This window comes from Triplophysa dalaica, chromosome 15, assembly GCF_015846415.1.
Source record: "Triplophysa dalaica isolate WHDGS20190420 chromosome 15, ASM1584641v1, whole genome shotgun sequence".
NCBI lineage: Eukaryota > Metazoa > Chordata > Actinopteri > Cypriniformes > Nemacheilidae > Triplophysa > Triplophysa dalaica.
Window position 1 is genome coordinate 14,239,363 of NC_079556.1, and position 12,107 is coordinate 14,251,469.

The 12,107-nt window shown below is 37.9% G+C and overlaps 1 protein-coding gene across 2 annotated transcripts in view; it reads right to left on the minus strand.

The window, feature by feature from the left end:
• Positions 1-12,107, minus strand: part of crim1 (cysteine rich transmembrane BMP regulator 1 (chordin-like)) — a 190,316-nt gene that overhangs the window by 49,080 nt on the left and 129,129 nt on the right. For both annotated transcript variants that reach the window (XM_056767338.1, XM_056767337.1), the window contains 2 exons: positions 10,780-10,962; positions 7,134-7,331 (listed from right to left, as the gene is read on the minus strand). In XM_056767338.1, the coding sequence (XP_056623316.1) occupies positions 7,134-7,331; positions 10,780-10,962 (381 nt within the window). The remainder of the gene's footprint in view (positions 1-7,133; positions 7,332-10,779; positions 10,963-12,107) is intronic.

Sequence of the window (12,107 nt, forward strand, 5' to 3'; positions counted from 1 at the left end):
TGCTCAATGAGGTGAAGAAGAATCCTAGAGTGTCAGCTAAACACTTACAGAAATCTCTGGCACATGCTAACATTTTTGTTGACATATCTACAATAAGGAAAACATTAAACAAGAATGGACTTCATGGGAGGACACCACGGAGGAAGCCACTGCTGTCCAAAAAAAACATTGCAGCACATTTGAAGTTTGCAAAAGAGCACTTGGATGTTCCACAGCACTACTGGCAAAACATTCTGTGGACAGATGAAACCAAAATTGAGTTGTTTGGAAAGAACACACAACGCTATGTGTGGAGAACAAAAGGCACAGCACACCAACATCAAAACCTCATCCCAACTGTGAAATATGGTGGAGGGGGCATCATGGTTTGGGGCTGCTTTGCTGCCTCAGGCCCTGGACGGATTACTGTCATCGATGGAAAAATGAATTCCAAAGTTTATCAAGACATTTTGCAGGAAAACTTAAGACCATCTGTCCGCCAACTGAAGCTTAACAGAGGATGGACGATGCAACAGGACAACGACCCAAAGCATAGAAGTAAATCAACAACAGAATGGCTTCAACAGAAGAAAATACGCCTTTTGGAGTGGCCCAGTCAGAGTCCTGACCTCAACCCGATTGAGATGCTGTGGCATGACCTCAAGAGAGCGATTCACACCAGACATCCCAAGAATATTGCTGAACTGAAACACTTTTGTAAAGAGGAATGGTCCAAAATTTCTCCTGACCGTTGTGCAGGTCTGATCTGCAACTATAGGAAACGTTTGGTTGAGGTTATTGCTGCCAAAGGAGGGTCAACCAGTTATTAAACCCAAAGGTTCACATACTTTTTCCACCCTGTACTATGAATGTTTACATGTTGTGTTCAATAAAAACATGAAAACGTATAATGTTTGTGCGGTATTAGTTTAAGCAGACTGTGTTTCTCTATTGTTGTGACTTAGATGAAGATCAGAACACATTTTATGACCAATTTATGAAGAAATCCAAGTAAGCCCAAAGGGTTCACATACTTTTTCTTTCAACTGTATAAGGGAAATAATGCCATTAGACTTCTATGGCTCTATCAATGTTTTCAACAGCTGAATCGGCGTCACAAGGCTACCGACACTCTGGCTCCAAACGTAACAGACAACAGGCTTTGTTATGGAAAGAATCAACAAGGTCACAAGAATAGATCTATGTGTGTGGCTTAAAAATACAGGTAACATGATGTGTCATGGACACAGAACCTTTTCTTGAACAAAGCCAACACCTGAGGCTTTGAATGCATTGTAGGAATGTTACGGGGTCAAAATAAGTCAAGCCTTATCGACAGCATCTGTGGCATGCTGTTGATTAGTACTGGAAATATTTTGACTTGTCACTCAGTTTACAAAAACAAAAGAAAAGGCATTGTGGGAATGCATGGTAGAGGGATAAACTTTAAAGCTCACAATGTTTAGAAATATGCTATCAATAGAACTTGCTTTGAGCAAGGAACATTCTTTAAGCCATCACTAACGTAACTGTGCAGAACACCCACACACATATATATATATATATATATATATATATATTACTCTACAGTTCTAACACTACTTTCCAACTTTGTAATTTAGTTGAATCTTTAAAGCAAAGGAGAAGTTCAAATATTTAAAAAATAGTAACTTTGCCGATCATGTATCATCAACCTTTTGGCAACCAGCAAAAGGTTCTTTAAAGAATTTATTCACCCAGAAATGACAATTTTGTCATCATTTACACACCCTAAAGTTGCTGCAAACTCGTATGATTTTCTGTCCTCTGTGAAACACAAAGGAAGGTTTTTGCATTTAATGAAAGTAAATGGGGACTGTTGAGTTCCAAAAAGCACCCTGAAAGTATCATAAAAAGGCTAAAGCCAAATTATATCTTTGTGAGAAAAATATAAAATTTAAGTCATTCAAAGAAGTTTTCAGTGTGATAGAAATTTTGAATGCATATGAATGTGAATGAGAATTTCACTGTCAATGATTAATCAATGATGATTTTCTTCACGTGAAATGATGATGTGACTTTGGAAGAAACAAGTATAGATTACTTTCATGTCATTTTTATCTCTTGAAAGCATTTGGTGTCGCATGTGAAGAAGACAGAAAATCATTGCATGGCACTACATACAGTAGAAAAAAAACGGTTGGTTATTTCAACCCATCATTGGGTCTGTAAAAGACCACGCACTGGCCCAACGATGGAATACAATGTCGTGGTTGAAGGGATCTTGTGTTGTGCTTCTCCTCAGCGATTTCTACATGAAGTTATTTAAGAACTGCTACAATTTAGTTCAATTTATATGACCCTGTGGTTAAGACTGATCTGACTCCAATTTCAATATAATATAAAATAACTTATTTGTCATTTCAAGTGTATCTGTTGATTATAGTTAATTTATCTATAAATCTCCATACTTTAACATTTATTATTTAGAGTTATTCTTTCGATTGGGACCTGCAGTCGCACAGAGTCTCACGCCGGCCGGGTTCATGGATCTCACGGACACAAAACGGTCAGTTCTGATCTAGTCAGAGGTTGCCGGGTAAACTAATATCATTAAGTTTGGCTGCGATATGCTTGCTCAGAAACATAACAATATTTATTTTAGTCACGATCATGCAACGTACTAAGCCAGATGATAGGTGGAAATCTGTAACACGTGAGCTTTAGTAATGCACCATTTATAATTTAAAGTCTAGTATAAACTAGTCCATCCTATCCTGACACATCGATTTTGCGGTAACAGAACAGGTTCCTTTCAATCTACTGGTAAAAACAGACTTTGAAGAATTCTAATAATATTAACAATAACAATTTATTATACCAGGCAGGCACAACAATAATTAAAATCATAGAATGCACATACAAAGAAATTCCTAATTTAATAAGCAAAGATTATCAACATAGTAGAATAAAAGCTGCAATGTGGGATGTTCTGGTTACAGAAGCTTTCTGAGTCTTTTGCCAATGCACCTTATATACCCAGATGTAACAAAGCCAATGGTCAGTGAGAAACTTGGTTTGTTTGTTTTCTCGTGACTGAAGAGAGCATCAAATGAGATCTCAATCTATCTGTAAATAGGATTCCCTGTGAAAGTCACACCTCTTTAAGGAGTGCAGGTTATGGATTAAAAAGTTAAAAAGTTTCAATATACTCTCTGTTAGGTTTGAAAGAACTAGACCTTTTAACCCATCGCACCATGACCTTTAAAACAATACCAAACATGAATCATCAAAACTTCATACTATGACAATAAATGATACACAGTATAAAGCGTAAGCATTTTCCCAGTGATCAGGTCCTGAAGAGATGATGGGGAGGGGTGTGATAAGAAGAGGTAGTTCAGTTCCTGGGTATCAACAACCCCTAAGGGGAGTGCAGGATATCATTCCTCAGGATCTAGCAACAAATGGGGTTTTATTGTTTTGTGTCCCAGCATCACAAACAACCTTAGTTCTTAGGACTTTTCCAGCTGCCGTACAGGTCCAATTAAAATGAACCCAGAAAGTGTTTATATTTGACCCAACAATGGGTTAAAACAACCCAGCATATTCAGTTAAAAAACAACTCAATATAAGTATATAACCCTACTGTTGGTTTGTCCTTTTTGACCCAGTGCTGGGTTGAAATAACCCCTCATTTTTTTATTGTAAAGTTACATAAGTATTTGAAGTCTAATTTTATATTTTAGTTAAACTACACCTTTACCAGTAGGGTGCCAGGACAAAATTATAAGGTTGGACCCCAGACCCCATAAACCCAGCTGTGTAAAGACATGTTTAGCAAACCCCCCTTCGTCACAGAACACGAGACCACGTTCCTGGTTTTGCTACTCTATCCACCAAGCAAATTCAGAGTCATGAATTCATTTGACACACAAAGCGGTTAGTCACCTAGTCGTCACAGTGGGATGAAATTCTAAAGTGTTTGAACATTTTCGCATTCAACCCTCTCCCTGCGCATAACCTTTTACTGCAGCCCGTGATGATGAGCAGGCCGACATGCTGCCTTTGATCTAGATCTGCACTGCCCAGAGAAGCAGAGCAAATTCAAATAAAGAGAAAGCGCTATATTTCAGATCCGGTTGCAATGCAGTGGCGCTAATATGTGTACAGAACTTTATATGGAAAGCCATACTGTTGGACCCTCTCACTTCTCCCCGATACCACAACGAGAGCTCTCCACGGTCTGGCAAACCCATCTAAACCTCTAATTGCTTCAACGCCCGACAGACTTATAAAAGTCTAATTGATGATAGGTGAACGCGAGTGTGCCGTTCATGCGGCAAGGCAGATGTGATGCTGTCATGTTCTGTCCATCCTCTGTGCTCCCTGCAATGCTTTCCGCCCCAGGCTCTTGCTTTCCCAGCCTGTTCAAATGACCTAAAGTCGTATTGGCTACTATAAGACTGTTTGCATTCTGATAGAGGTTGAGAACAGAAAATCTTACGTGAGCTGCAACGCCCTACGTTTTTTTATATATTAATGTGCATTTGCTAGCATGGTCTGGGTGATTGCTAAAAGCAATGTTTTTGCCCGAAATAGACCACTATACCCTAGTAATACACTGTTTGAGGGGACATCCATTTTTAGTTGTGTACTTATTAATGGAAATTATTGAGTGCACTTATTCAACCCTATGATGCTTTGCTATACTGAGTGTACAACCAATGTACAGTACACTTATGGCTAGCTGCTAGCCGTCCATCTTGATGCTTGCTCTGCATGAATTTTTGCATCTAGGCAGAAGATGGTGCCTGTTTAATTTGCTTCTTCAAGTAGACTATATCAAAGTCCGTTTATGGCCATGTTTGCAATGTCTCTGGGCAGCTATTTCAGTCAAAGTAAGACCACAGTCCTATTTATTCTAATGGAGGAAGACATATACTGTAATTCTGTGTTTCTTATATCGCTGACTAAATCACAATTAAATAGCATATTTCCAACCAACAAAAAATACATCAACTGTACCATAAGCTTTCCTAAGCTTTAATACTAAATACTAATTACTGAGATGGGACTTCCTCCGCTAAAGCGGCCACATTGAGCGTTGAAATTCCTCCCCATTGATAGTAATGGCAGTAGTGAATTAATATCTATTATCCTTGACTATATGAGTTAACTAATGTACGGAATATTGAATGAGGGTATGGGGTGAAATTTCGGACCCGGCCAAAATCTGCAGCTGTATTTCCGCTTACTATGAGCAATGGTAGTGCAAGCAATGAGCAATTAGCAAGAATTTCTCCCGCCACATTTGAGACACAGCTCTCATGGATAAACAGAGCTGGAGCATGAGACGGGAGCTTGATTTGCTTGCATCTTTAATTAGAAGGAGGTTAAAGGTGCCGGGGGTAGATGAGACACACAGGAATCCTATTACCCCTGCTGTGACTCAATTCCACTGGAACGACATTGATCATAACCAACACGCCATTTGGTGGAATCTCGCCCCCACAGCCACAAAAACCTAGGGTTGTTTATTGCGTTTTTTCATAGCCTCCTACACGCGTATTGTCAGGCTGGCATTTAGAAGACGTTGATAAGATTGCTAATCGCTCTAAACAAGGTTTCCTCCGAGTCTATATGAGCAACAAAGGAAGAAATGTCATGCACTTTTTACGTTTGGAAAATCTAGACGGCGAACAGAGCTGTGAGAAAATCTATATTTCCCAGCTCTTTGAAAATGTGATGTCATCAGTCTGCACGCAACCAATCCCTAGAGAGATTCATTACCCAACATACCTGCCACTCTGCCTATCATTCGCTAACTTCTTCCTGTATGTGTGTTTGAAATAACCTTTACAAACTCTCTTCTGAGGAATGTAGTCCATGCCCCTGAGAAATGATCTGCATTTCTACATAAAAAAGGTGTGCGTCTATACCTCGTGCTGATTAATCAAAGCTCATGATGACATACCAAAATGAAGCAAAGCTTTCACTTGCAACAAACAGTGAGCAAACAACCCAGCCAGCTGCAGCAAGTCCCTGGGGTGACCTCTGTAGATCTGTGGGCACAGTGTGAAAAACACAGCGGCAATCGTGATATGAAATTCCACTGATAGTGAGGGTGAGCACTGAGGTCTGATAGAGAAAAACACACAGAGGGGTTCGAGTGCACCAATGCATGACAGTAAAAAAGAGGGAAAACGTGAAGCAGAAGGGATATGAGGACGTGGAGATGTTTAGGTTGGGTTTGGGGGTTGAAGATGGTGAGAGATCGAGGTATGCACCTGCCTGCCTTTGCTCTCACAGTCTTGTAGATTATTTACACGTTCAGTGTGTGACTGGAAAGTCAAAAACATGCACCTGTGTGCTAGAAGAACAATAGAGAGAATTTTTAAAACTACATTTATGGGAAGTGAAGAAGTGAATGACGCATGCAAAAGTCACTGGGATGGTGCTAAGATTTGTGGGTGGTTTTGTTTACCACCCACAAATCTTAGCACCTTATAGGGTGCCTAATCTCAAATCTTTATGATATTCTGTCTAGCAGACAGTTCAACAAGCTGTATGATTTGACACATCAAATAAGCATGAGTAATAGCAATATTGATCCTTGTCTTAGCAAGCACAGCTCATAACTTCATTATGTATATAGTGTATAAATAATTACACTTGGGTTGAGAGATCTGATTTATTGCAGATAATCAAAAGTACTGCTCAGAACTGTCTCATCACTGGAATTTTTCTGTTGTTTTGTAATAAAATACATATATTGTTTTTTTAATGAATTTTTTTATAAATACATCCTTTGAAATGCAAATTGCCAAGGTTGTTAATAGTTCATTTAAACTAAAATTATTTTACAAAACATATTTTACTAAACATTTCTATCAATTAAAATCAAATATAGTATTTGCCTAAATAATACATAAAAATCTTAACGAATCTTAAATTGAGAAATGTTGTCTAAGCAACAGGCAATCATTCGGGCATCATAAATATTATAAATAATATAAAAACTAAACTTAAACGGAAACAAAAATAAATTAAACTTATTTTGCAACTTAAAATAAAAGAAAAAGAATAATAAAATTACAAATTTAACTGAAGTTTACGGAAAATAAGTGGTCACATTTGATTAACTTTATTAATAAAATATGTGAAATCCTCACCCTCGCACACGGGGCAGCACTCTCCTGGCACTGTAACAGGGTTTAGGCAGCTGTGGCCGCAGGCGGCCGCCACACAGCGAGCTTCTCCACTCACACACTGGCAGAAGGTGCAATCGTCTTCACGCCAGTGGTCTCCATGAGCCAGAATCTGCCCATTCACGTAGCAGCCAGCGAAATTCAGTACTGGGTACATAGGGTCTGTGTGGAAACAGTAAGGAGAAGGTGAGACAACAGACAGCATTCTTTTTATAATCAATTGCATTGATTATGGGGGCTGGGGTAATGGAGAATTCTGTAAAAAAGGATTTAAACATTGTGAAATGTGGAACGACACTGTTACCGGTACCTGAAAATAATCAAATTAGCCAAAGTATTTGGTAAACAAACATTCAGGGGATGGAAGACATGTAGAACATTATGAGTGATGTGCATTTTAATTCCACAGAGCTATAATCCAAAGACTTTTGGTTAAGTTTTAAATCAGTGTTGAACTGCTTATAGCTCAAACACTTACATTGCATCTCTTGTGAAATCTTGAAAAAAGTGTTTATATATTAGCTAACTGTTTAACCCCAGCATATTGCTCATGTTTCTGTTAATCACGCAGTGGTAGCAGGTCTATTGGACCAACAGCATTATTCAGCAAAATCACTCACAGAGCGGTTCTAAGAACGGTGAGGAATGGTTACAATTGAGCCGGTTCGCCACCTGACCCTAACCATCAAAGAGGCGCCACTACCTCACAATGAATGGCAAGGACTAGACCTTATCACAGAGGAATTGAACACCGGAAGTGATTTATCGAAGCAGTGTATCGCTTTTTCTGGTTATGTTTATTACACTAGGCTGCAATCACATATTTGAATAAATGCCTCTTATAACGAGTGTCCACAAAATTATTTCAAAATCCATATATTTTCAGAGACAGGAGGAAAGATATTCTGATAATTCCTGTGAACAGATTTTTACAAACTCAAGCGAATTTGAAGTATTAATCCAGCAAAGCCGATCTGTGAAAGCAGTGACTGGTCAACATGCATGTTTATTTCATCAGATGGTGACAATCCTCCAAATTAGTGATCAGTGTGCTGTAGTGTGATGAATAAGAGTTAGAATTAATTAGTTAGAATGTGTATTTATTTGTATTAAATATTTTTTATGGATGTTATTTTTCATTTACATGCAGTAAAATGACTTTCATTCACAAATACACAAAATTCATTTATTCAATGTAGTCGAGCTGTCATCGAGTTACTCATTAAGATGAATTAAGTCTTTATTATCGTTACGTTTCTGTTAGTCAGTTACCATGCATTCAGCAATTCTAAGGACTGGAATAACAACACGTAAGCACTTCTGCTCTTACAAAAAATGACCAAGCACTATAAAATACCCATGATTTTACTACAAATATATACAACACTTTCACTATAATAAAACCATGTGTAATTTCCATAATGGGTGTTTATCAGTCATATTCCTTTCAAATGAAATATGGCCAGTAAGAGAAAACCCAGGATTGTTAGAAGCTTAGGATATTAATGTATTTATTATCCAAAATGTGCATTTGGATGGGAAATATATTTATAGGAACATTTCAGCAAGTTAAATAGATAAACATCCTCAGTTTCAAAGCCCATACTGCACACAAGCATACCTCCGCATGTTATTTTAAAAGAAAGGCACTTAATTTCGCAGTATCAATCTCATCTATGTTTTCCTCAATTATTTTGTGTTAAGAAATGGTGAAAACTGAGGTAAGGAGGTCAATGTTCAACTTAAAAGCAGCTGGGTGCTGCAGTAAAACCTCTGGTTAGTGGATTCAGGCATTAGTTTTAACTGTGTTGCTATGCTACCGGAAAAAGCGACAGACTGCTTCGCTTACCAGATTCAGGAAATGTGATAAAGGTCCATGCAACACTCAATATGACCGCTCTAGCAAAGGAAGTCTCGCCTACCTCGAAAAAGGTGATTTTTAGCGCAATTCAAGCTTGGGAAACCAAACTTATGATACACTTCAAGTCATGTTTAATTACGGAAATATGCTGTTTAATTGTGATTTTTGTAAGCGATTTTATAAATATCTCCTTTTCCCCATTCTAGTAGATAGGACTGGGGACTATGATGCTGTAACGTAAATAGCTGCCCAGAGCCATCGAAACATGACCGCCAAGAGGCATGACTTCCAGACTTCGTTACAAATCAGGCTTGGTCCATCACCTGTTGCTTGGTAACAAATTTTTCTCAATCTAGTGCATTATGTGAGTGAAGTAACAACAAATCAGGTAAAAAGGGAGTCTAATAACAGAAAAAAATTATCGTTCTTCAACACTTGATGGCTATTTACATCTTATTCTGTCTGCAAACTCTGACGGTAGGCTGACAGTTCTTGGTATGTAATACAAATCTGTAAGTCCTTGATTTTTTATTAGTACAAAAATGAGTACAAAATGAAACCACATACGCACATTGCTGTCCTGGATCAGCAAGGAACGGAATTGTTAAGCAATGGTCAAGGCCAATGGTGGAAAGGTAGATATAGATAGCATGTTTGATTAATATTTTTTTTTTTACCTCTGGTAAATCACATCTATGACAAAGGTGCTATTGGTTTTAGAAAATTCTATGATATGCATGAATGAATATAAATATCTGAGGTAAAAATTTATTGAATCACACTGAAAATGGATCCAACACACCTAAACACCACACAAGGGTTAAATGGAGGGGACATAAATCTCTCTACCTCAACAACCAAGTGTTACTCATCATTACTTTGGTTTAAGAAATGTATCTCTTCAGTGAACCACACCTGCAAATCAATGAACTTATAGATTGTTCATATAGACTAAAAATTCTTGTAAGCTTTAGTTGGGCAATTTATTTAATCCATTGCAGTAATACTCTGGAGAGAAGCTACGGGGAATGGGGGAGTTTCACTTTAGTTAACTCCATAACGGCAAAATAACTTGCAAACTAATCTCAACATGACCACAATCTGAAGACATGAAGTGGAAATACCAAGGAATAATGTATTGGACAACAAAATCTACCCATGAGAGAGGCATGGCAATCGAAATGACATGCTCCCAGGCAGCCTATTAAAGGTTGTCTGCAAAATAAAACAATGAACAGATCCCTGAACTAATTAGCCTTGCATGCTCATTGAATTCACAACACACAAAGTATTTATCTTGCAAATTGAACGTCCAATCCTCAATTTTTTTCCTTATCACATAACATGAAATGCTCAATATCTTCCGTGATGTTAATAAAACAGTCACATCGTAATTGCTTTAGCATCCAGTTTTAGGCTTGGATGACACTTTTCATTAAAATTCTAAGAAATCAGGTTATGATCAATTATAACCAGTGCATTAGCAATAAAACAACCCTAAGGCATGAGACATATGCTAAAGATTGTTCAATAATTTTTTATAAAGGTGTGTACAGTTGATATATAGAGACTGTAAATATGTTAAGTTTCTGATCTGTAATTTGTTTGGCCTAAGAGCATTAAGCATGGCGTTGTTATTATTTCATTCGTAGATTATGCATGGTTGAATCGCACACATAATGCCTACTTTAATTTTGCCTAAATACCTTATATGAATTTTCCAACCACAAACAGTTGAAACTGTCTAACCTTCACAGACGGCACAGCATTCTCCTTCGGGTACGTAGTAGCGTTCGCAGTGCAGGACGCCACACTGCGCAGTGAAGCACACAGATACTCCTCCCTTACATCGGCAAAAGCGACAGGCGTCCATCCTGAACATGTCGCCATCATGGTACTCCACTCCCTTAAAAGTGCAGGCCACCTTTGTCTCTGCAAAACACAGTCATCCATACACAATGCATTAGAGCTTGTCACATTTATGATTGACAGCACAAACAAAACAAAAAGGGTCTTGACGACAGGACTGAGAAGAATAGATAGTTATGGGGTACGCAGGGACCTTAACATGGTGCATTTGTGTCCGGTAAAGCTTTTAGCTGGCGAGTTCCATAGTGCCGTAGAATTGATGCTCACTGGTCACCATGGCAACCCCTATGTATGAAATTCCCCAATCAGTTTGTCCGTTAACATGCCAGTTGTTGTGTGAATGGCAATAGTATTCTTTTTTTGCTAAAAATGAATAAAGATCTATATAACTTATAACTTTCTGATGACTTTAGTTAATCATTTAAACATTTGAAATGAACGTTAAGTTCCAGTAAAATACTAAAATAAAATAAACAATTATTTAAAAATTAAAACAATATTCTTACAGAGGAAAGACCAAGACTTGTCCCTAGTCCCGCTCTGCTTGTCACAGTATCCCTCTTTATAAGTATTTTATTGTGAATTCTATTTCCCACACTACAACTCAATATCATTTTATGCATGTAGATGTCGGGTAAACAAGTAAACAAAATTAACTTAGACAGAAATACTCTACATTCAGATATGGTTGACTATATACAGTACTAAAGACAACTAGTCATACACTAAAGATACAACTACTGTAATAATAAAAATAATACTGAAACACCAAAAAAACTGAACTAGAGTTCTGACAACTATCCTGAAAATGTGTCCAATAACGTCAATATGATATAATTAGCAAACGCCACTCAGTCTCCTTGTAGTTATGTTGAATGATGCCGCAAACATCCTTGAAAGCACATCTGTTCACCACACAGCTGACGGACTGCCGTTGTAACGCAGAACCTTCAGCCTGTGACAAATAAAGCATGAGACCTTGGGAAGCTCCGTGCAATTCTTTGAAATGGAAGAGTGACAGAATTTCAGAGCAATCCAATAAGAGAGAATTAATGGTAACCTGGAGTCCACAAAACCCACACAGAGGGACATGGGAATTGATCCCTACATGGTTTACTACTGTAAGATCGGCCACTGCTGCACAGGGTTTTTGATTTCGGTGAATAATTTTCTCAATTAGTCAAGGCTCAATGAATTACCCGCTAATC